A 23,842-nucleotide genomic window follows, 5' to 3' on the forward strand; every position below is an offset into this window, starting at 1 on the left:
TCTCTAAGATGGCAGACCTGTGGGTGAGCGCGCGTCACCGCACTTACTGCTTTGGGCTTGAATGGCGGCTGGACCTCCTTGTTCGCCAGCTTCTCCCAGTCCATGTAGCGGAAGAAGGCGTGCTCCTTGATGTCACGCTCGCCCTCGGGGCCGCAGCCCAGCCGCTTGCCCGGGTGCTTGGTCATCAGCTGGAAGCCGGAGAGGTTAAAGGTCAGCCTCCGAGCGCCATCACTGCGGCACGTCCATCCCTTTGCTCCCGAATGTCTACAGAAGATGAACGACATCTCTCCGAGGACCCTGCCTACCACCCTCACACAGCAGATGCCATAAAGTCTCCAATTTCCCACCAGCGTATGAAACAATAAAGAGAGACAGCTTTAATAATAATAATAAAAAAAGATTTTATAAGTCCTTTAGCAGTTGTGGGTAAAATGTTTACCTTGGAGAAACAACTTCTTGGTTATAAGACAGATTAAGATTTGATTCAGGCCACTGAACTCAGTCTTATGTCAATGGGAAGCAGGAAACTGATGAAGCTCATCACCCCAGTGCAAACCTTCTGAGGGTGGACCACGCATGGCAACAGATTCTTTCATTCTGGGTGGAGAGGAGGACAAGCAGCCAGAGACTTCATCAGTGATTTTAACCCTTTCTAACATCCAGAAAGGAACACGGACACCGGAAATACCCTTAATATCGCAGAAAGGAATGACACACTCCGTGTTTTTCCATGGTGTATAGTGTAGGCTGGCAAATGGGGGCCCGCCCAGAAAAATATTTGGCCCCCCGAAAGAGGTTTCCCTTTTGAGTTTTAGTTTAAAAAATATAAGCTGGTATCTCACAAAAGCTAACCAATGTGGATACTGTAGCTATTTGATTATGTTTGCACAGCTTTTGTATTTCTCAACAAATGGCACCTCATATCCATCCATCCATCCATCCATCCATCCATCCATTTTCCAAACCGCTTATCCTACTGGATCACGGGGGGTCCGGAGCCTATCCCGGAAGCAATGGGCACGAGGCAGGGAACAACCCAGGATGGGGGGGTCAGCCCATCGCAGGGCACACTCACACACCATTCACTCACACAGGCATACCTATGGGCAATTTTGCAAGTCCAATTAGCCTCAACATGTCTTTGGACTGTGGGGGCAGGGATGGGGGGGGGGACTGCAGTAGCCAGAAGAAACCCCATGACAACATGGGGAGAACATGCAAACTCCACACACACACGTAACCCAGGCAGAGACTTGAATAACCAAAATAGGTTTTGTTTGAATGCTATTAAAACACATGGCTGCAATTTCATGCGTCTGTAAAAGTACACTGGCCCCTTATTGAGCACTCTTGGGAAATCTGGCCCATGGTGGAAACTAATTGCTGAGCCCTGGCATACGCTATGGACTGGAGACCTCTGACATTTCATACCTCCCATGTCTGGAGATAAGAGGCAGCAAATCCCAGGACCTGCTTGGGCAGAAGGATGGTGCCCCCAGTGAGCCCACTGACAGAGGTACATGGTGCCATCAATTCCTGACAGTACTAAGAGGCCAGTTCTGGACCGGCCCAGCCCACCTCTCTGACACTCAGTATTTTATAGCCTGTACCAGATTCCTGGCAGAACATCCAGGCATCTTTCACTTCATATTAAATACATTGAATACAGGTCAGTTAGACACTCTCCCACGAACCTGGGTCCTCGGGTTCAGCGGCAGGCAGGGGACGGCACTCAGCTGGCCGGCTGCCTGTACTGTAGCCATTTCATGGGTCACTTCGTAATATTCGCTTTGGTTACACCTGGAGGTCCGTGAAAGATGGGTCCAGCACCCCCTCCCCCACTCAGACTAAGATTAAAATGCTCAGGCTAGCAGTGTCAGAAGACAGCCGTTTTCTCCAGGCAACTTTGTGCCAGTCTCAAGTCCCAAGACAGTTCTGGTGATGTGTGGCAGCCCCTAAAACCAAGGGACCCCCCCCCCATACGTCATAGTCATTAAGCGGGACGCTCCTCCACTAGCTGCCTGCGTCATCGCCGTTTGTGATCCGTCGACTGGCCCTGCCTCACCCCTCAGGCTGCTGCCTGAAACGCCCTCACACCCCGCTGAGGCAGGCTCGCCTCCCTGCACCCCCCATCGTCTGTGACTGGACATGGCACCCGTGGAAGACAGACATTTTAACAGGGGAAGATTTATCAGCCTACTTCTTGCACAGATACGTCAGGAAAACCTCCCTTTCAAATAGAAGCCACAGGACTGTAGCAGAGCTCGCGGGTCGGGGTCCCGGGTATGTGGTCCTGCAGCCCGCACGTGTCGGGGCCCCCCGAAGCATGATTATGCTGATTATCCACGGGGCCCGGAGTGTCACACAGCCACCTCCGGCTGGGGGGGGCTTCTGTCACCATTTATTTATTTACTGCAGGAAATCTGTTGTTTACATTCCTGCCGCATGAAGGTGGCACTCAAAATGATTCATACCATTTCCTCCTGTAAATGACACATTTATTAATTTCTTCCTCATGAATACGCATGTCAGTGCCCCTCTGCATATCTCAGTACTGGCTCCAGTCCACAGAAACGCGCTGGAACGGCGACAGATTCGCCAGGGGCAGCCTCTGAACCGTGCCTCCTTCCATAGGGAACCGTGCAGGAGCAGCCCTGGCAGTGTGTCCGCAAGGCAGTATAAAATAACCTGTCCCCCCTGCATACATTTATACTGCCCCACAATGGCAAAACACAGTCACTGCATATTTTATCAAAACAGTCTGCCGAAATAGGGTCTTTATAGAGGGGCAGCACGATGACATGGTGGTTATCACTCTTACCTCACACCTGCCTTGTGCCCATAGCCTCTGGGTTAAGTGCTGAACCCCCCGTGACCCTGAATAGGATGAGTGGTTACAGAAAATGGATGGCTGGATGAATGGGTCTTCATATGCTGTGTTTTATTACGTAACATCATATCTTAGTTTTTCACTTAAGTCTTAAAGACAGTGCAAAATTAAGTGTCAGTACAGTTACTGCGTTTGGTCTCTGTGAGGCAGTACACTGGGCCCTGTTACCCGGCTAGCCAGATAACCCTTTCATAAAAACTTCGGCAGTGACTACGCTCGGGTCGCTGTGTGCAGACCCACGCATTCCTGCGGCTTCGCTGCTCCTTTTCTGAATCCGCTTCACCTCCACAGAAGTCCAGCGGTGACCTTACAGTTTCCTGAACAGCCGCTCCATCTGGATGAAAGCTCTCGGTAAACACAAAGCAAGCAAAACAATGGCGGGGGGTGGGTAGGGAATGACCACTAACTCAGAGAAGGGCCACGTTTTTGGTCAGAATTCAAACGGCACAAGGCTGCGCTTTCATGGCAGTCACACAAAAGCAGGTGCATTGAAATGCACGGCGCCACACGCTTAATTCATTATTTAATGCTTGAATTAGCATAAATCTATTAGAAAACCGATCCCTTGAGGCCCCCCCCCCATTACAGATTCCATAGGAGAAGGAAAGTCTCTCTTCCTTGACAAAGGAGCGTTCCCCTCTCCTGATGTATCAGAGGGACAGGGCAGCTGGACATGCTTTCTGAAGCTAGACCCTCAAAGTGAACGCTTTCCATTCAGATGCCGGTTAAACGGCAGCACCATCGCTGGCCAGGGGAAAACAAACCCAACAGGAGGCCACTGGCCCAGAGTGTCCCAGCTTTGTCCTAGATCAGGCAATTATTTTCAGTGGAGGGCCAACTCTGAGGTCATTTTAAATCATTATTTTCATGCTCCCAGAAAGCCACAATAAGAGAGGCTTGAAAATACATGCAGAAATCAATTGAATCTGCACATTTTTCCAGGTTTCTTATATTTAATTATTAATGCAATGAATATTTTTTGGGGCAAAAATCTCTTCATTTTCATAGATTTCAACATAAATGTTCAAAAAATTATCTGAATAATTACCAGTAAAAATCTAGCTTTTGCTCACGTCAGCTCTAGATGTTAAAAAAATGCGAAAGGCATGTTCAAACACAAATGTATATTAGCAGAGATGTCACACATATCTTGCTACTTGTAACAGTAATAAAGTCAAATTTTGGCCCAGCACTGGGCGGGCCCCTCCTCTGACACCACCCTAAATTGGGGGGGGGTATTGAGGCACCAACAGATACCTGTGTGGGGCAGCAGCTAAGGGGCTGTTGCACTCATAGAGCCGCCTTACACGAGCACATACCACCCATGCATGCTAATGGAATATCAAGATTAATGTGCGCTTAAACAAACGAACAGATTCACGGCTCTCCAGACGAACTATTACTAATAAACGTGAGTAAATACCTTTCACAAATGTTTGGGAAAGGCTTGATGAGTCAGCGAGCCTTACCGCAAGGTAGCACACGCATCCATGTGAGGACAGCGTTCTGGCACATTCCCTAAATGCGATTATACGGAACGTGTGGCTCTGTGGCCCGGCACAGATTTAATGGGTGTCACTCCCTCAGAATTGTGGTGACGTGAGCGTGCAGATCGGTCGCGTGTGTCGCCGCGAGAGGGACGAGCGACCCACCCCTTTGCAGATGGCCACAGCCTCCTTGGACATGGCTTTGGGGTAGGACACATGGTGCTCCATGATCGACTGGAAGAGCTCATCTTCGTCCTCGCCGTCGAAGGGGGGCTGCGAGCAGGAAGACAGCGGAGAGGTCGCATTTTAATGAAAAGAGGGGCATACCATCCGCACACACCCCTGTAACACAGCAGCCGGCGGAGCAGCTTATCTACTACGGTGGCATCCAACACTAGAACGCAGGTTCTAGAACATCTTACACTAAGCGACACCACATGCAGTTTGACTGGGATCCACGTGCACAGCGGCCAAGCACTTTGGGGAATTGAGGCTAAACCCTCCGCGCTTAAGGGACGCGGCACATCGGGGTCGCAAACGCCCCCCACCCGCTGGATGTGGCTGCAGTTCCTCAGATGACACACCTGAAAATGCTCAGCAGGGCACTGTAGCCGGGTCAGTACCGATTAACGTAAACCCCGAGGAGTGCAGAGCCCAGATGGCTCAGGCCTATCGACAGTCCGTTGCTGGAAACCCTGGATTCCTTAGAGCAGCTGAGGAGAGGAGGGGAGCAGCAGACCTCCACTGGGTCCTATGAAGCACCTGATAGGGTCGCCAAGACTGCTTCATACCCACCTGTCCAGCCAGCATCTCGTACAGCAGGACCCCAAACGCCCACCAATCCACGGACTTCCCGTACGGCTGGTAGGCGATGATCTGGGGGACAGGAGGGGGCGAAGAACGCCGTCAGCTTGAAAGTAGTCTAAACACGTCATTCACAGTACGCAACCACAAACCGGGTGGGGGGGGTCACTGTCGGGCAGAGGGAAACTTAATGGCTAGTTAGTGGTTGGTTAATGGCTCTCAGTGACACATGAAGACGAGCAGGATTTCAAGAACTGTTTTCCTGTCACACAGATGTCTGCATGTGTGCGTTGTACAACCAGAGCACGGAGGACGCGATCCAATACCACAGATGTAGCACGGCCATGTCCCGAACGCTGCCCCTAGTGGTGCACATTGGCACTTTGTTATGGCAAATTATTAATGACTCACTTTGAGAAATCAGCATGCCGTTTCATCCAAATTAAACTGCTAGAGTGACCACGTGAGAATCCACTGGATTTTCTTTTGTCCACCCTGGTTCCACCATGGGGAAGTCGATCCTGCACTCTCTCTTCCCAAATGGAATCGTACAAATGCGTGTCTGTGATGGGTCTCCTTGCTGCTGAGCAGTCAGACCGCGGCTGAAGCCATCTGCTGTTCTGTCAAAATCGCGTGATACCTAATCTACTTAATTATGGGTCTGCCTCGGAATCCCCCTGCATGCCACCCTCGGTCCGGCTGCACGGGGGCTCTGGAAACACTTTCACACCAAGGTATTTATCATTCTTACGCTGGGAATACAGTGAAACACAAACACCACATTAGCACATAATCCTTTCCACACATAAACCCAAACAACGGTGCTGCATATTTTCTATTAGGAAATGTGTTCCTCTGGGACAGAGTTATTGTTATTTTTTTAATTTAGTGTGCAACACCAATTCCTGATAGTGGAAAGAAAATGCATGGAGTTGACAGAACGGCTGCATTGGCAAGGCGCTCAGCCCTGATAATACGATGCAATTCCAGTCCCTAAAAATAACTAAATTCATGCCTGAGACACTTGGACTCGAGTGTGGAGCAGAGTGGAGTTTGAATTATATGGGCTTTTTGTGATTTAAGGTTCAAGGTTCCGTTGGTGCTCTGGCCTGTAACCGAGATAACTCCACCTCCCCAGCTCGCAGTCACACCAAACGGGGAGGATGCAGCGCATAAGGACCTGGTTTGATGGAATCCAGCTGCACATGGTCTGACTCACTGCATCTCAGACACCTGAGAGGACATACAGCCCTGAGAGATGAGCGGACTAGTTGGAGGGACGAGGAGCTTGAGTCAATGACACGCCAACAATCGATGGAGGGCCGCAGGTAAGCGCCCGTCTGGCTATCACAGCAGAGCTCTCTGAGAGAGTTCCTGAGGAGTGTTCGAACTACCCCGGAAACTCGAAAATGTGAGTTGCCCCTCACCTCGGGCGCGATGTAGTCGGGGGTGCCGCAGAAGGTCTTCGTGGTCACGCCGTCCCACATGTTTTCCTTACACATGCCGAAGTCGGCGATCTTGATGTGCCCTTCCGAGTCCAGCATCACATTATCCAATTTGAGGTCCCTGTGATGGAAGGCAGGTAGGGAACAGTGAGGGATGCTCCGTCAGAGGCTGAGGGTTGGGGGTTGGGGGGGCTCTCTCCAGGTCAGGTTGTGAAGTGTGTCAGAAGAGACCAGCAGAAAGGGGCAAAATGCATGTTTAACTATTCATGAACGCGGCCCGCGTCTCACGCAGCAGCCAGAGTGCTGTGAGTCCCAGTGGACCAGGGGCACCATGCTCTATCTGCTACGGACGAGACCCGCTGTCAGTCCGTGAGAGCTGGCAGGCTCTTTAAAGGAAACATGAGCGGGGAAAAGCTTTAAGTCTTCCTGCTGCTCACCCAGTACAGGGTCACGGCAAAGCACAGGGCATGAGGCTGGGGACACACCAGCCAGAATGCTACTGCATCACAGGCAGTTCCCACACACACACACAAAGGGCAATTTAGAGATGCCAGGTCACCTAATCACATGTATTCAGATTGAGGGAGGAAATCAGGAGGACACTTCAACATGGGCACTTCAGGTTGGCTTCGAGGCCCAGATGTGGAGCAGAGAGGGGGCAGCCGGGATAGCCGAGCCCGGTGATCGGAGGGCCATGGAGGACAGGGGGTGAAACTCCCGGATGTGACAGCTACCACAGTGAGTGCTCTGCCGATCAGACAGCACCGGCCATTCATGGACAGGGACGCCTTGGGGGGCATGGCAGGGGGGGAGGAGCTAGTCTCACGGGACCCATATAGCACTCACCGATACACGATGCCCTTTGAATGGAGGAAGAAGAGACCGATGGCAATCTCAGCAGCGTAGAACCTGCACATGGGGGGATGGGGGGGTGGAGAGAGAGCGAGGGAGAGAATATGAGGGAGGGAGAGAGAGAGAGAGAGAGAGACGATTTTAGATATTAGCTTTGGAGACGCTGCTGGTGAAGTAAAAAAGCTGGGATCAACAAAAACCCATCTGAAAATGGACCTCCTGCAAGGTCACATGGCACGGAAGGAGCCGCAGCATTAACTAGGCCTGAGGGGGCAGTGGCATGGGGGCGGAGTTCAGCGCATGCAGATAAACACAGGGACAGAAGCGCGTGTAAGGTGCAGGACCAATGAGAAAGAGGCGCAGTGAATGACGTGACGGGGGACGTAACTGGGGCAGGCTGCCTCTTATCCATCCTACAGGGCAACTCTCTCCAACCCCCCCGTTCCACCAGGCCCCCTGAACTGCAGATATCTATGAGGCTGTCAGACACCCGGGCTTTGGGAACTGTGGGGGGGGGGGGGGGGGGCACTGGAATGAAAAACAGCACAACGAGTGGCAGCGATGACCGAGCAACATCACACCTCCATTCTCCCCCTCGATGCTGTTTGCGTCCTTCTGAAATACTTCTTAACAGGGTAAGTAAACAGAGGGATATGAAACCAGGAGAAAAGTGAGATGAATAAATAAAGAAAGACAGCATTCTGCTAGGAGGGCCGAGCCAGCAGCCCCCACTTACATGGACAAGATGACATCCCACAGTGGATGCAGCTGCCACCCCTTTTTTGATTGAACGGATTCACGGATTTTTATAAAACTGAGTTTCCCCAATGGCAGAACAATACAATGTATTCAATCCAGCAGTAATTCAGAGTACCAAGTAGGCCTGTCGCGATAAACGATAAATCAATTAATTGTGCAATAATTAAAATGAGGTCGATAATTTTTCCGGATGCGATAATTTTCATTTGCATGCTTGTTTGTTTTCCTCGTGTCTCTCTCTACCAAATGGGAATATCGGCTCTTTTTAGCAAACCGGCTCATTTGGCTCAGCTCACCAGGAAGAGCCGGCTCTTTCGGTTCCTAAGCGGCTCTTTTTAAAAAACCCGCCCCTCTCTTCATTTAACCTGACGCTGATTAGCGTGACCTGATTTGAGCTTGTTAAAAATAAGATGCCATCTCGTGGGTGGGCTTTTTCAGAAGACAACGTGTTCCGGCCACTGTTGTCCTTAATGTTAAGGCAGCTCAAAAACCCAGACAATTCTATAAACATTAATAAAACGGCTCTTAAACAGGAGCCGGCTCCCATCGTTCACTAAAAAGAGTCGGCTCAATGAGGCGTACACTCTCGTGTCAGTGGGCTCTTTGCACGTCAGCTTCCGCGTTCATGGAAATGTGGCTCGCTCATTTCCGGTCTGTGAAAAATGACATGCCGTTTACGGGATTTATGATCAATGACGTACATCGCTTTTGTAAATCCTTCTCCAAAGTACCAATGAGTAAATTAGAGAAGGGCTTTAAGACGTTTGCCTTGTCTTACATCCACGGATACGAAGGGAAATCTTATTCATTCAACTTTGTGGCTGGCGTTAGACTAAGACATGAAGAAGAAAAAAATCGGTTATGATGATCATCCGATTATAATTATCAATTTCGCCCAGGTAGATTTGTTCACTATAAGCGGTAAAGTAAAATGTGGCAATAAATTATATCAATATGATTATATGCAATAATTTATATTTCTCACTTGGAATTTTCCAGACTAAAGCAGCTACAGATTTGCATACGGCCTGTTGAGGCTCCTGCTTTTATTCACATGCAGTGTTTTGTTGTTAGTTCACACTTTTTGTTTACAAAGGTCCTAACTGGCAGTTTTGCCTGTTTTCCCTGTCTGAGCCTAATGTTTAATATTTTAAGGGCGATTTTGTTTACAGAGACTTCATAATCCATTTTATTTATTGTTTTTGGTTCTGTTTGGTTTTTATTCAACTGCTTTTTTTGTTAACAGACAGAATCCTTTTTTATTGTTTTTGGTTGTTTTGTTTATTTATTTTGGATATTAAAAATGTCTTCCAGTCCCAGTGTTAAATGTTCTTTAGAAATTAAAGTTTATTGATCGTTGAAAGGGTGAACTTGCATTAATATGCCATTATTATTACATCAGCTGAAAATGGTCTCACAACGGCAATGTTATCATTTATCGCAATAATTCCTGGGACAATTAATCGTCCAGCAAAATTTGTTATCGTGACAGGCCTAGTACCAAGCATGTCCATGACGGCTTGAACTTCTCTCAGGATTGGATATCGTTCAAATATGTCATCTTGGATAAGAACAAAAGCAGCCAAGCGACCTAGAGCACTAATGGATATGGGAAGTATGGTCTTGTAAGTACTTCTGCATTTTTGTATTCACAATGCAATGGACACTAAACTTCGTTTAAAGCTACGTTTAAGGTATATGGTTAATATAGCACAGATTAGCTACAATGAGGGTTGTTTGCTAGCTGAGTGGCTGATTGACATGAGAGTCACGTTTTTGTGCCTATTGTCATTTATGAGCAAAGATACATTAAAACGTTAGCTAGCTGAGTAGCTTACCTTCAGCATGCTACATCGTAACTGTAATTGCCTGAAACACTGTCATGGGACCAAATGCAACTCCTCCCAAATGGACCATTGATTGGTTAATCAACGTGCCTAATATAATATTTTGCTGGTCCCAGGCCATCAGGCCATCGCTTATGTGAACCTCTCTCTCCCCCCTCCACACACACACACACACACACACACACACACACACACACACACACACACACACACACACACACACACACAGTCGTGCAATCACATCTTTTTTGGGACGACCCATTCATTTCTATCGGAAAAATGTTAATTATGACAACCTTAACCCCTACCCAGCCCTATCCATAACCTTACCTAATCAAACAAAATACAAGACGTTTTGCATTTTTGGTTTTTTCATTGCAGTCACAGATTTTTATACAATACTTTTCCCATATGGGGACCAGTTAAGGTAAAAAATAACATTTGGTCCCCAAAAGGTAAGATATACCTAGACCACACACACACACACACACACACACACACACACACACACACACACAGATAGCATCTCCAAGCACACCCCAGGCTTCACACAGATAAGCACGCTTCCTTCCTGTGAGCTAATGACGCACTAAAATGTTACGGGGCGGAGTGGCGAGGCCACGCTCACCTCCGCCCTTTAATACAAATAACAACCCTCCCTCAACTGCGAGGAGGCAGTGAAACACATCAGTAAGTAGCTGACAGCAAGTAGGCTCTGTACACCACGGTATGGGGGGGGTCTGGCTGAGGGGCTTTAATGGTGAGAAAAGGGCAGGGAGAAGCACGCCACTTAGGTACGGCTCAGAAGGAAAGGTCAAGACCTGTCAATATGGCTGAATGGAGCTTCCAGCCCTGCCTCCTTTTTCATCTATTCCTGCCTACTACACATTCATTCTGAAGCAGCGCATAGTGGAGGACTATTCCTGATTTCCCCCCAAATAAATGGGGACAGGTGTCTGTACTGCACTGTACTCCGTCTGGGCGGGGGGGGAGGGTGGCGATGTACTCACACGGCGTGAGGCTCCTTGAACTTTCCGACCTGCTGGATCTGGTACATGAGGTCCCCACCATTGATGTACTCCATCACGAAGTAGAGGCGGTCCTGCAGGAGAACACGGGTGGGGATTAGGGGGGCCGAAAGCCAACCCAGGGTGTAAAATTCCAAAGTGTGCAACTGTTAGACGGTACGCAGGGGTCTAAAGAGGCACTGATGCATCATGACAAAAGAGAAATACAGATACTACTACTTCCAGGTTGCGCGCTTTTGCATCTACGTGCTCCAAGTATACATACAAACTTGCAGTGCTAGTACAGAAATTGCAGAAATGCCGGATGCCAAAGCAGGACACGCTTATATTGAGAAACTAAGCATAATAGTGTTGATCTTTCAGCTCCGACGCTCTTGGGAATCTCATATTTTGTAGTGCAGAATGTCCTTTCTAACGGTTAAGATAATCAGTGTTTTGGGGAAATGCCTGTTTTGCCTGCAAAAAAAGTTGTTCTTTTTTTCCAGCTACAGTAGCAATGGTCAAGACTAAGTAAAGAAAAGTAATGTTACCCTTAGAGATGCATGATATATTTGTTACCATACTGGTATCAGCTAATATTCATGAAAAATCAAGATAGTTGAATTGGTCTGTCTTTGTAGAAATTTAAGTAGAAAACAGTACCCAGTTACATAAGTTCCCTCAAATGTGTATTTGTTTATTGATAGTTTAACAGTTTTCAACTTTCAAACGAGTCAAACTGTGTCATTGGTAAACATCCAGGTCAGGTAATAGGCAAGATAGCAACTGCAGTATGTCCAAGTGTATGCATACTGTTTTCATGCATACCTGCAGAATGTACCTCATCAACAGTCAAGTAGCAGACTTCTAATGAAAAATATGGTGCAAGTATGTGATTTCGGATGCATCCAAAGAACATGAGGAGTTGTGGGTAGAGATGCAGAATTCCTGCGAGTCAGACATGGCTGCGGGGCCATTCTGCTGGTGCCTGGCCAAGCCCCAGCACACCAGGCACACCCCCGCCCCTCCCTAACCGGCGGCTGCTCCAGGGAAACAGACAGGACACTTACTGGACAACCTGCCACTCAAGGTCACTTTTTCATTCTCTGTCAGTTCCCTGGTTGCTCTGTGCTCTTTAGAAGCACCCGCTAATGCAAATTAGCAACCGCCCTCAACCATGAATGAACCAGCTAATGTAAAACTATTACATTACCCCCCCCTTCATGGCCCAACTCCTAACTACAGTAGACAGCGAATCCCATAAACACTACATAACAGATAGCGGATGTTGCTCCAACTTTCTTCTTCCCACACTATACAAATATCTCCCTTCTGTTTTCAGTCCCTTGTGGGCACTAATTTGAATACCTCCAGTACTAGATGAAGTGGCCAAGGGAATTCAGGCACATGATGGTTCATTCTCCTGTGGAGTGGCGATTCTTAAAAGAGGACTCCAGCTCTGACCTATCATAGAGGCTTGCTGGGTCATGTACATGGAGGAGGTGGCCAATAATATTGTTCTGGTTCCTGGGAATCCCCAAACCCAGAGGGTAGGGAGAGAATGGTAAACCACATGGTTGATTTCACAGCACTCTCGGTTACAGCAAGCTCTGACACCTCTAGCATGTTCAAAAGTGATTGCTGAGCTTTTAATATATGCTGACCGTAACTAATGAGCCTCGCTGAAGGGGAGCTACTCATTTGTTGGCTGAAAATCATATTTATTCCACCACGTTTAATGATAATCACATTCCACATACATATGAGCATCTGAATCAAGCTATCAGAAAGACTGGAATGATATCAGGCCTTCAATGACGAAGGGTGCTATGAAGGGGCGCCTTTAATCTGAGAGGGTGTGATGAGAGATCGACCCTCGTGATCTTTTCACAAAACGACAGAAGAACATCTAGAGCATCTATTCGCATTCAGCGCTCGCTCTCCGTCACGCGCCTGCATCCTTCAGCCGCCGCATGTCCTTTGAAGATTTGTTGGGCGTAAAACGTAAAAATAAAAGCGACTTTGCTAACTCTTCTCAATCCAGCAGGCCTGTGGAGATAAAGCAAAATCTCGTTCTACCCTCCTCCGCCTAGAGAGAGACGGCATTTCCCACCCCCACCCTGAGCAGAGAAAATTTGGATGTTTCTGCAGACCAATCAGAGCTGGAAACGCTGGGGCCTGCAGCGGGAATACGGCACACATCATAGCAGCTGACAGGATATACGGTATGGGTGTATTCAGAATGGCATCATTATCCATCATTATCCATAGTGGGCTACGGAGAGGGTGGGACTTGGCATCCCTACAGGGGTGGCTGTGACCCCTACCATGGTCTGGAAGCAGGAGTGTAGCTGAGTGAGGAAGGGGGGCTTCCCTGACAAAGCAAGAACTCTCTTCTCCACCATGGTGCACTCCACATCATCATCCTGAATGACAACGTCCTTCTTCAGGATCTTCACAGCGTAAAGCTCATCGGTATTCTTTCTCTCAGCCAGCATCACCTGGGAAGGCGAGAGAAGAGGGGAAACGCATCAAAAGCTCCGGAACTCCATCTGCAGACGGGGAAATGTCAGAAATGTGGAGAGACGGCCAGCGTTCAGAAGTTCAGAACCACAGATGCTGAAACAATGGGAAGTATGTAAGGGACTATGGTGAGGCCATACCCACAATCCAAACTAAAGGTAATGGCTCCACATTTAGGGAGAAGATAACATAAAAGCTCCTAGGAGATATCCTGCTAAACCCCACCAATAGCAATCCCAAAGGCTTCTGCAGATACGCCCCGCTGTACGTACAGGTAGGCGAAACATTGCTTAGGCATTAAGGTACCACAGTGCGCATTGTAAAGAGCATAGATGGATAGACAGTGGCCAAAAAGCTGAAACAAGCATATCCTCTGTACAGATGGGAGAAACAGAGACCACCCCCCCAAAAAAAATTTTAAAAAATAAACCTGCAAACCTGCACAGCTGTGACTCACTGGTGACCTGCAAGCTAAGGCCCAGCCTGCCACGGAGCTGAATGAGCTCGCGAAAGGCTTATCTCCTACAATGCCAGGCAGTCGTTTCTCTTATCTACACTCACAAGGTGACACGTTACATTACTTAACACAGGAGCCTGAGTACAACATCCATTTGTTGTTGACAGAGATATGCTTTTGTACTGAGCCAGAGTAGGCAGAATTAGGGTGGGGGGAGGGGGGGGGCGGTCTGGATAGGAGGCTTTGATGATAAATTGTTAACTCAAACTGCATCTGAAGCACAGCAGCCATTTCAGCGTCATGTTGATCATTAAATATCTGATAAAAACAGATGGTAATGTGATCTACCCATAGATCAATTCATCCATCATTTCCTTATGGTGACTAACACATGATTCATAATTTTATTAAACTCTTTTTTGGATATTGTGGTAAGATAAAACGATTGGCTGCACCATGCTGTGGATAAATTCCAACATCAAAAACTATGAAGAGATGGAATAACAGTGATGGGAAAGCAGATTTCAATTGTCCTCCTTTCAGCAGTCAGCATGGAGGCTGAGATAGGGGGTTGGGGGAGGAGGGAACGAGGGGGGAGACCATGAGAGAAACAATGAGGGTGGGAGAGAAGAGTGGCAGATAGCAGTCAAGCAAATCTCAACTGGGAAGAAATCTGGGGACACATCTGTCACAACACGCCACCCAGACACCACAGAAACAAGCAGAGATTTAGGCCTGAAAGACATTAAACCTGCAGCATTAGAACCATAGACCTGTTGCGTTGTTGTTATCAGTGTAAGGAACCGTAACATACCTGTCTGCACCAGCCTGTGTGTGAATGAACAGGACATGGGGGCACAGGGGACATAGCGGGCATAGGGGTCATAGCGGGCACAGGGGACATAGCGGGCACAGGGGACATAGCGGGCACAGGGGTCATAGGGGGCACAGCGGACATAGCGGGCATAGGGGTCATAGGGGGCACAGGGGACATAGCGGGCATAGGGGTCATAGCGGGCACAGGGGACATAGCGGGCACAGGGGACATAGCGGGCACAGGGGTCATAGGGGGCACAGCGGACATAGCGGGCATAGGGGTCATAGGGGGCACAGGGGACATAGCGGGCATAGGGGTCATAGGGGACATAGAGGGCATAGGGGGCACAGGGGACATAGCGGGCATAGGGGGCACAGGGGACATAGCGGGCATAGGGGGCACAGGGGACATAGCGGGCATAGGGGGCACAGGGGACATAGCGGGCATAGGGGGCACAGGGGACATAGCGGGCATAGGGTGTACAGGGGACATACTGTACGGAGCATAGCGGGCATAGGGGACATACTGTACGGAGCATAGCGGGCATAGCGGGCAGGGCATACCAGCTATGCCCACCAGGCCAGGGAGAAATACAGCCCTGAAGACAGGAGGGTGAAAACATCAGCACTTAGCAGGAATAAACCTGAGAACAGCACCACGTCATAAAACCTTTATCAGTCTGCAGGAAAGGTAACTGCAAATTCACTGTTACACATAAAACATGTGACCTAAGTGCCTTCATGTCCGTCTTGGCTCCTGGTGATCACATAGACCACATTCTGCCAGAATGCCTCCTTGCGGTCCGTTATCCACTTGTACCGCCACCTTTTCCAACAGCTTGGATCTTATCATCATAGGCCGAAAATAAGACTGCCTCAGCCTGGTCATTTGCACTGTGCAAATCGGCTTCCCTCTAAAGTCCTGAAGCTCTTAATGAAGCCACTTCTGTCAAATTTGCTCGAGAAGACTGGTACTCACATAATACATGAATGGCGGATACATTCCAGAAACACTTCCAGAATTAAACCATTTTTTGAGTACATGCCCTGTGATAGCGAGGATACCTTGCAGCTTTCCCGGTGCTTCTCTTATCAGCTACCCTGTCCCTCTGTAGAGACTGGCATAGCGGCTGCCCACATCTCTGCCTTGGGACACATCGGCAGCTAAATCCCTCCAGCCCAGATGTCAATTGGTGGAAAGAAATGTCTTCCTCGTTGCCAGGGTGATGGTGTCAACCAAGACGACGACTAACGAGCTTAATGAAGCTCTGCCAGTTTGCATCAACATATCAATATTATTCGAAATGTCAGTTGCTATGGAAACTGCTTGTGCCCAGAACCTGGCGTGTTGGTATCGGTACTTACTTTTCGCCCCCCCCCCCACATCAATACCCCCTTCTGGGTCTTTTCAAGCTTCTCTCCTGGTCAATCTTCACCGCGCACCACATATTTGGGAAGGTGATGAAACTGACCGACAGACAGACAACCCAGTGACAACCTAGAGCATGGAGCAGTGGGGGGGGGGGGGGGGGGCATTACCTTCCCAAAGCTGCCCTTGCCCAGCACCATGAGGAAGTTGAAGTCAGACAGCTTGACGCGGTCCCGGTTGCCGTTCTTGTCACATTTGGGCACGACGTTGGTAGAGGAACTATCTGCATTCTTTGTGCCCGGGCCAATTTTCGCTCTCTGCGGGGAGAGGAAGACAAGACGTTCGGTGTTAAAGAAGCACTGAGTGGAAGCCTGCTGTCAGGAGGGTAACAAGGCTCTGGGTGTGATTAACATACTCAGCAGGTCCATCCTCACGGCTCCTGTCCTGTGTAAACAAAGGCGCTTACAGGTAGAGAGTCAGGCGGGAAACGTACAGCAAGCTGTCATTAACAGCCCTGTGCCGATGGTGACCAGCGTCACCAGGGAAACCTCAAACTAGATTGAACGTAAACCTTTGAATATAAGCCAAGAAATGGCGAAATGATGAACAAAAGCGATGGCGGGATCCTCTTGCCCGTGGATCCTCAACAGACCAGCTGATCAAGGGCTGTTTTAGCAGTGGGGAAACACCGGCAGGGCGGGTGGGGGCTGTGAGGAGCAGCCAGCCAGGCAAATTTTCACACCCACCCGGGGTGGACATTTAATGGCTGGCAGGCAGCTCGTGGCCCCGTCTGTCCAGCCCCGGGACACGAGGCGTGATGGAGCCGTGCTCTGATTAATCTGTGTTCATTAGGGCTCCTGGCAGAGGCACATCCCCCTTGCTGCCCCCCCCGTGAAGAGGAGCAAGCTTAGTCCCGCCCCGCCCCCACCAGCCACGATGACGCCCAGCCCTCTAACTCCATGGGTTGAGCGATCTCACGTGCATCTCCCAGCAATCCATGTAGGCAGGCAGAAGCAGCAATGGGGCTCGATCTACCATAAAATCCCATTAACCTGCCTCCTGTGGGTGAGTTTTGGCATCTCTCCGTGCCTTTCTCCCGGACCCACTCTGGGCGAGCTGTCGCTGCAACGCGGAGTTTCATTTCTGCCTCCAAAAGCGAAGCCCTCGCACATGCAGGCACATGCTCACACATTCGGCCAGACTCAAGGTCACCTGCGAGGGGTAGGACCAGAAAAGCCGCCACGGGGGAAACGCCATCTGATGGGAAGAATTAATGAGGACTTGGGGGGGAAAAAAGGCCCTAAAAACCCTCCCTGATCTCTGGCTCTGCAATCTGCCTCCTCACCCACTTCACGGAGAAGATTTTTTATCTGCTCACTTCTGCACAAATATAACAATAGCCCATGGTGTGTAGGAAGTTCCTTATCACTGGGCTTACTGCTTGTTCAGAGGTATAGAAAATGGGCACATTAGGGTGACGCGACTCAATTCTTTGTACGCATCCTGCATTGTCAGGCAATTGATTTTTTTTTTTCTGTTGTTCAAAATATAATTGGGAAGAACGAAAATCTAAAAATAAATCAATTCTGATATTACAAAACCGCTCTGAGGGACGATGCTAAAACCGCATTAGAAGCCCAATAAAGGGTGAGCAGGAAAGTTTTGTTCCTTAATGAAAAAGCGTGAGGAGAAGGAACACTTCAGGATTAAATGGCATGAGATGTCAAACCATCTAGTAGCGCTCCCTCACAGAGCTGGCTGCAGCTCGCGGGATTCTCACTGATTCCTCTCGGGAGAGCACCTCACCCTGACTATAGCCAAGCGGTGGATCGAGAACACTGGGCGAGCTTGGCAGTTACATCGAGCTCGAGCTAAGTAGGTCCCTGGGTCGTATCCAAGCTAATGCTGTGGTACTCCCTGCCTCAGCTGGGATTTCACGAGTGAGCGCTTTTACAGCTGTCCAGAAGCTCGGCCATTTCAAAAAGTGCAGTGAGGACAAACCCAGCTGGCAAAACAGATGGACACATTCCGTAGATGCTGGAAGACCTTGTTGGGCCAGAACAGTGTACTGTCGTGTTGTATTTTTATTGAAGAAATCTAAATAAAAGTTACGTCACATTGTGAAGACTCGTGTGTCTCATGAGAGCGTGCTTTGAATGAAGCACGCATACAGAACAGTCGGCCATTGAAACTCAGCAATTCCCAAGTTCCTGCCAGAGGTGAATCTCCTGGGATTCGCGCTCCACTTGGTTACTTGCCAATTAGGTTGCTACGGCACTGGCCTGACAACATCTCTGTATGTTTAAACCCTTAAAGATGAGGATGATGGTTTGTCTAACATGTCTGCACTCTCCTGGAAAAAGCAGCCTCTGAATTTCCAGAAGAAGACTGCTCCTCTCCTCCTTTCTCTAGCCAGGCCCCCCGGAGCTTGTCCTTGGGAGAACGCTGTAGAGTGGGCAGAGCATGCCAGCTTCCCAGCACATAGCCGGTCCTCTATTATATCTGCTTCCTCCCGGTATGGCTTGACACTCCCCTTTCCTTTCTGGCGTTTGAGTGGAGCCACCTGACAGAACACCTCCGGAGTCGGCGCTCAAGGCGGTCCGTTCCGGTGGTAAGACGTCTTCACCTTCCAGCTGGCGGTCCGACACTAGCGCTGAAGCAGCCAGGCCGCCAACCCTCAATATCATTCCAGAGCAAAGGTCGTCAGGAGGCCTCACCCACACACCATGATGGGGAAGTTGGGCGGCTGCAAAGGTCAAGCCTATCGATTTCCTCCATCCACAAAAAGGGCAGGGTTGCACGATATTAACGTGCATTGATTGGCAGGCTTGTCGGGCCACTTTCCGGGTTAAACTGCCAAGAGGAAAGGGCACATCTTCTACACCTGCCATTTATTGGTAAGTGCCGGGGGGGGGGGTGCTGGTAACATGCTACAGTAGCATCCCTCACGTGATGCGTTTCTGACAAGCTAGGCTTTCCATTAGCAATGTTCTCTCCAGCATCTCTCTTCACTCTCCTGGCCCTATAGCTATACACTTCAGCAGAAAAGAAGTTAATTAACCAGCCCAACGTCCTACTGGAAGACTCGCCCAGAGCCTTCCGGACACCTGTTGCCTAGCGAATCACTCGCGTAGGAGCTCTGCACTCATCTACCTGAAGGCGATGGCAAGACAGGAGAAACTAGGCTCTGAAATGAGAAAGCCACCTTGAGGGGGCCCCGGGGGGGGGGGGGGGGGTAGAGCAGCAGTCATCAGACTACTTCCATAGCTCTCAAGGCACGGCATCCGTGTGGGAATGTGGGACTGCATCATCGCCTCAAAAAAATTCAAGGGGAGGCCAGTGGAGCTACCTCATAACTCACAGGAGTACAAAGATACTCCACAAGGACAAGACTGCACCAGTCTGCATCTTCAGGAGGAAATCCTGTGTGTGTAAGCATGATTTTGGGAAATCCTTCCATCGATACCCACGATAATCCGGCGGACTGGGACCCGAGAGAGGGAAGCTGTGAGCAATACTGCTCTGATGATGACTAATCAAACAACAGTAAATGGTCAGCGGTGAGGTCCAGCCAACCTTGTTCACCTCTGACCTTTGACCTGGCCATGGATTTGCAGTTGAGGCAGAAAGCTCGGAGGTCCCTGTATACCGAATGGCCTTAGAGGCTGCTCAAAAACCCACAACCAGAATTTACATTGAGCTGCTGTCACAGCAGATTCATCTACCTCGTGCTGCTGCCCTGGTCACATTCCCACAAAAATTAATCATTGGGAAAAGCTGTATTTGACTGTCCAAACAAGAGGTGGAGAAATCGCTCAGATGAACGGACCATTTCAGAAAGGTGTGGTTCCGTGGACATGTGGGCTTCTTTCTCTCATAACCCATGCGCCACTGCAGACCCCTAGAGCACAACCGTACAACTCACTCATGTATGCCACAGAAAGGGGGATTAAAAACACTGCAGCTACATCAGGGGACAGAAATGGGGCAGAACATTTATTCGGAAAAGCCTGAACTCTAGTGAAATTTCACACTTCCTTGCCTCTCACTAAACACGACAACTGGATGCATTTTTAAAATCATGAAAGATGCGTGGTTACCATCAAAGCACGGCGGAGGTTAAAACCGGCGTAGTTTACAAGCAGACTGCAAATAATCCTTCCCCTGAGCACCTCTGAAGGCGTCCAAGTATCACCATTTGGGGAGGAGTTCCCACTACTCTGACCACGGATGTGGAAGGCAGCCATTCCTGCCGGCTTCCTCAGAATCCATCATGAAAGCTCCCAGCTGATCCAGCGATTGCCATGCCGACAGCTTAATTAGCTTAATGCCTTCCTTGACTTCATGCTAGACTTCATCTGATCGTGTAGCACAGCAGATGTTTCATTCAGTTCATTACGGCTTCCAGCTAATCTAGGCTATTGTGTTGTAGAAAACACTGACAGGAAAAAAAATATATATACATATATTAAAATTGGCCGATTCCGAACTCACTTTTATCGGACACACTTTCACCAAGGCGTTTTAATCATTTAAGCATTAGTAGACTTGCCAAAGAAATATGGCATTGGGCATTTATCTCAAAATGTGGAGAGAACCCGGAATCTGGTTTAACTTTTGGCTACTGGCATAAACATACAGTACAGGCCAGCGTGGAGAAGGTGATCCGTCATAAATTGCAGGTTACCATGATGGCCGCCAATCAGGTGGGCCGCTGGCGGACTCACCTCAAACTTCTGCCTGAGCTCCTCGTTGCCTTCTTCCCCCTCGGGTGGGACTGGCACGTTGAAATACTCTCCTTCCTCCTGGCTGAGCAGTTTGAACCTGCGGGAAGGTGGGGGTCCACTGTTAGGGGTTCACCACACAGAGGTGGGGGGGGGGTAAGGTACACCAAACAAGGACGGCAAATTAAACAGCGAGGCTTGATGCTCATTTATAACTGTATAACGCCTATCCTTTATATCTGTATTTCACCAACAGACTACAGTTTTCGCAGATGAGTGCTACTGCAATAAAAAGCATACATGCAATGTGCTCCATATTTGTACTGCTCACACACACTCATTGACACACATACAGACAGACCAGCGATAAACAGGTTAGACTGAAGTAATCCAATTTCTTTAAGGTTAACTGCTGCTGCTGCATCCCCGTTATTGTCGCTCTGACCTTAAGCAGAGCCAGCAACATGCAGACGCCGCGTAGACATCAGAGCCTTGGAGCGATGGCCCGTTTTACAAGCCATTATCCAATAAGCCGGGCTCTCTGCGGTCAGAATTAAAGACGCCACCGGAGTTTATCTAAATGCGGGTGTCTTCTTAAGCCCCGCGCTGGGCGTGCCAAATTACATGAGGTCAGAGCGGCCCCGGATTTCCACTCAGCACTGATAACACCTTTTATCAGGGGGGAGCAGGGAGCGGGGCTGGCTTGATAACACACTGACCGCGCGCCGTCAATCGGCGGTTCCCCGGATGCAACCACAGGCAGCCTCCGCTGCCGGCCTATTCAGGAGGCTCTGCCTGGCCCTCTCACACGGCAAGATGCAAGGAAACCGTTTACAGTGCAGTAAAGTGCTCCACTTTCTCGGTGCATTAAGGATAAGTAATTAGGCGGGGGGCAAAAAAGAAAAGGCAGCTTGGATGGCAGACTTCCGTCCCGGCAGCTGCCGTCCATTTCTTTCAGCAGGGGCCAGGACTGGTGGCCAGTCCATCACAGGCCTCACACCCACAGACACTCACACAAAATCACTCGACAGGCAATTTAAAGATCCCAATCAGTCTAACTGCATGTCTTTGGCCTGTGGGAGGAGAATGGAGTGGTTGGAGGAAACCTGAGCGACACGGGGGGCAGGGGGCGTTCAAACTCCACACAGACCCGTATATAGTATAGAGTTGGCCGAGGAATCGAACCCCTAGCCAGAAGGACATTGAGCTATCAGCCACTGAAGCCCGTTTCAGACATGGAGAATTCAAAACCTTGTGGTACATCTGTTTAGTGATCATACAGTAAGTCGCATATCAGTGGCCCATACAAAACAAATAATAATAATAACAAATTATAAAATACGATACCTGCCAGTATTTTAAAATTGCAGCTACTTTACAGGCCTGCCTGATTTGCACATGCGCTACCTAGGGAAATATCCTGGTGTTAATCACAGCTCTGAAAAACGACAACTATGCTGGGGGTAAGTGAAAGGGCGCCTCCCAAAGGAGGAGGTCTGATTGATGTTTATACAGCGTGAGCCCCATCGAGTGCCCATTACACACTGTAAATACTGGACTCCTATTCTGTCTGGCTGTCTGAATAGCGATTGCTTTTGCAATGACAGTAATTCGGGAATCAATATGAATAGGAGAGGAGTGTTAATTGGTGAACGCATTCAAGCGGTTGCGTGATGAAATAGTGGATGGCAGCTCTAATCCTTGCAGCCCAACAAAGACTGTAATACTTGGCTCTTCTGATATAACAGGCGCTTATGCTGATGGTCCAACAGCACCAACCATTTGGAGTGGATTAAAGACAATTCATATCAATAATTGAAAAAAAAAAATCATCTTAAATAGCATTAAATTACTAATCTGCATTAACTAGACTTACTGTACATTTAACTGAAGTTTTACTCGTGCCATATTGGCCATATTTTATTGAAGGATGGCAGGTTAGCGTGGGGCATAGGAACTGGGGGGGCACATTCCCCCAAATTTTTTAGTCTGGTTTCATTTATCCAAACCAACAAACAGACCTATGTATTTAAAATATTATGTTGTCCTCCCCAACCACAATATCAGAATCTCTGCTTCGTCGTTGGGTTAGTGTCACAGTGACAGACATTTTGGGATTTAGATCACAGAGATTAAATATTACGCCTAACGCTACAAGGAAGGAGCGCTGTAATTAAAGGGGTACATCCATCCACTCCAGGTCGGATCGTCCGGGGGCTGCAGACCCACAGCCTGCTGCTCGACTTGCTACAGGAGGCTTCACATCAAGCATATCCTGCCTCCTCATTTAACTCTATTGCACATGCGTTTGTGTGTGTGTGAGATGCATACATTACACTGGGGGGACCAAATATCCCTACAATGTCATAATCTGTTATTTTGAAGTTTTGTATTTTGTTTGGTTACTAATGGTCAAGGTTAGGGCTGGGTAGGGTTAAGGTTGTCAAAGTTGCGATTATGATTAGACCGATAGTAATAAATGGACATTTCCTACAAAGATATAAATACAAACGCGTGCATGTGTGTGTGTGCGCGCATGCGTGCGTGTGCGTACATGTGTGCCTCCAGGATGCAAAGGGTGTAATCAAGCGATTCATCGGTTCCCCAGCCGCTCCTCAAAACTCTGGTCCTCATTAAAACCCAACAGTGGTGCATCATCAGCAGAAACAAGTATGCAAACTAGATTATGTGAAAATGATAAAATGACCAGCAAAATAAATGTCTCTCTCTAAATTGCAGGAGGTAGGGGGTTCACTAATTACTAATAGCTTCCAACTTGCACACTGAAAAAAGCTAAGCTCCTTGACAATGCAAAACAAAAACTACACTTAAAAAGTACACAACTGTTAGGTATTTAGATAC

General features: G+C 48.8%; 1 protein-coding gene across 2 annotated transcripts in view; it reads right to left on the reverse strand.

Moving 5' to 3' along the window:
• The window catches only part of LOC125741727 (protein kinase C beta type-like), a 96,866-nt gene that overhangs the window by 13,575 nt on the left and 59,449 nt on the right, over positions 1 to 23,842 (reverse strand). For both annotated transcript variants that reach the window (XM_049012985.1, XM_049012984.1), the window contains exons 8-16: positions 20,984 to 21,080; positions 16,427 to 16,573; positions 13,419 to 13,592; positions 11,095 to 11,186; positions 7,473 to 7,535; positions 6,609 to 6,747; positions 5,173 to 5,253; positions 4,543 to 4,650; positions 48 to 188 (exon numbers count right to left, since the gene is read on the reverse strand). In XM_049012985.1, coding sequence (XP_048868942.1) covers positions 48 to 188; positions 4,543 to 4,650; positions 5,173 to 5,253; positions 6,609 to 6,747; positions 7,473 to 7,535; positions 11,095 to 11,186; positions 13,419 to 13,592; positions 16,427 to 16,573; positions 20,984 to 21,080 — 1,042 coding nt within the window. The remainder of the gene's footprint in view (positions 1 to 47; positions 189 to 4,542; positions 4,651 to 5,172; positions 5,254 to 6,608; positions 6,748 to 7,472; positions 7,536 to 11,094; positions 11,187 to 13,418; positions 13,593 to 16,426; positions 16,574 to 20,983; positions 21,081 to 23,842) is intronic.

This window comes from Brienomyrus brachyistius, chromosome 5 (assembly GCF_023856365.1).
Source record: "Brienomyrus brachyistius isolate T26 chromosome 5, BBRACH_0.4, whole genome shotgun sequence".
NCBI classification, from domain to species: domain Eukaryota; kingdom Metazoa; phylum Chordata; class Actinopteri; order Osteoglossiformes; family Mormyridae; genus Brienomyrus; species Brienomyrus brachyistius.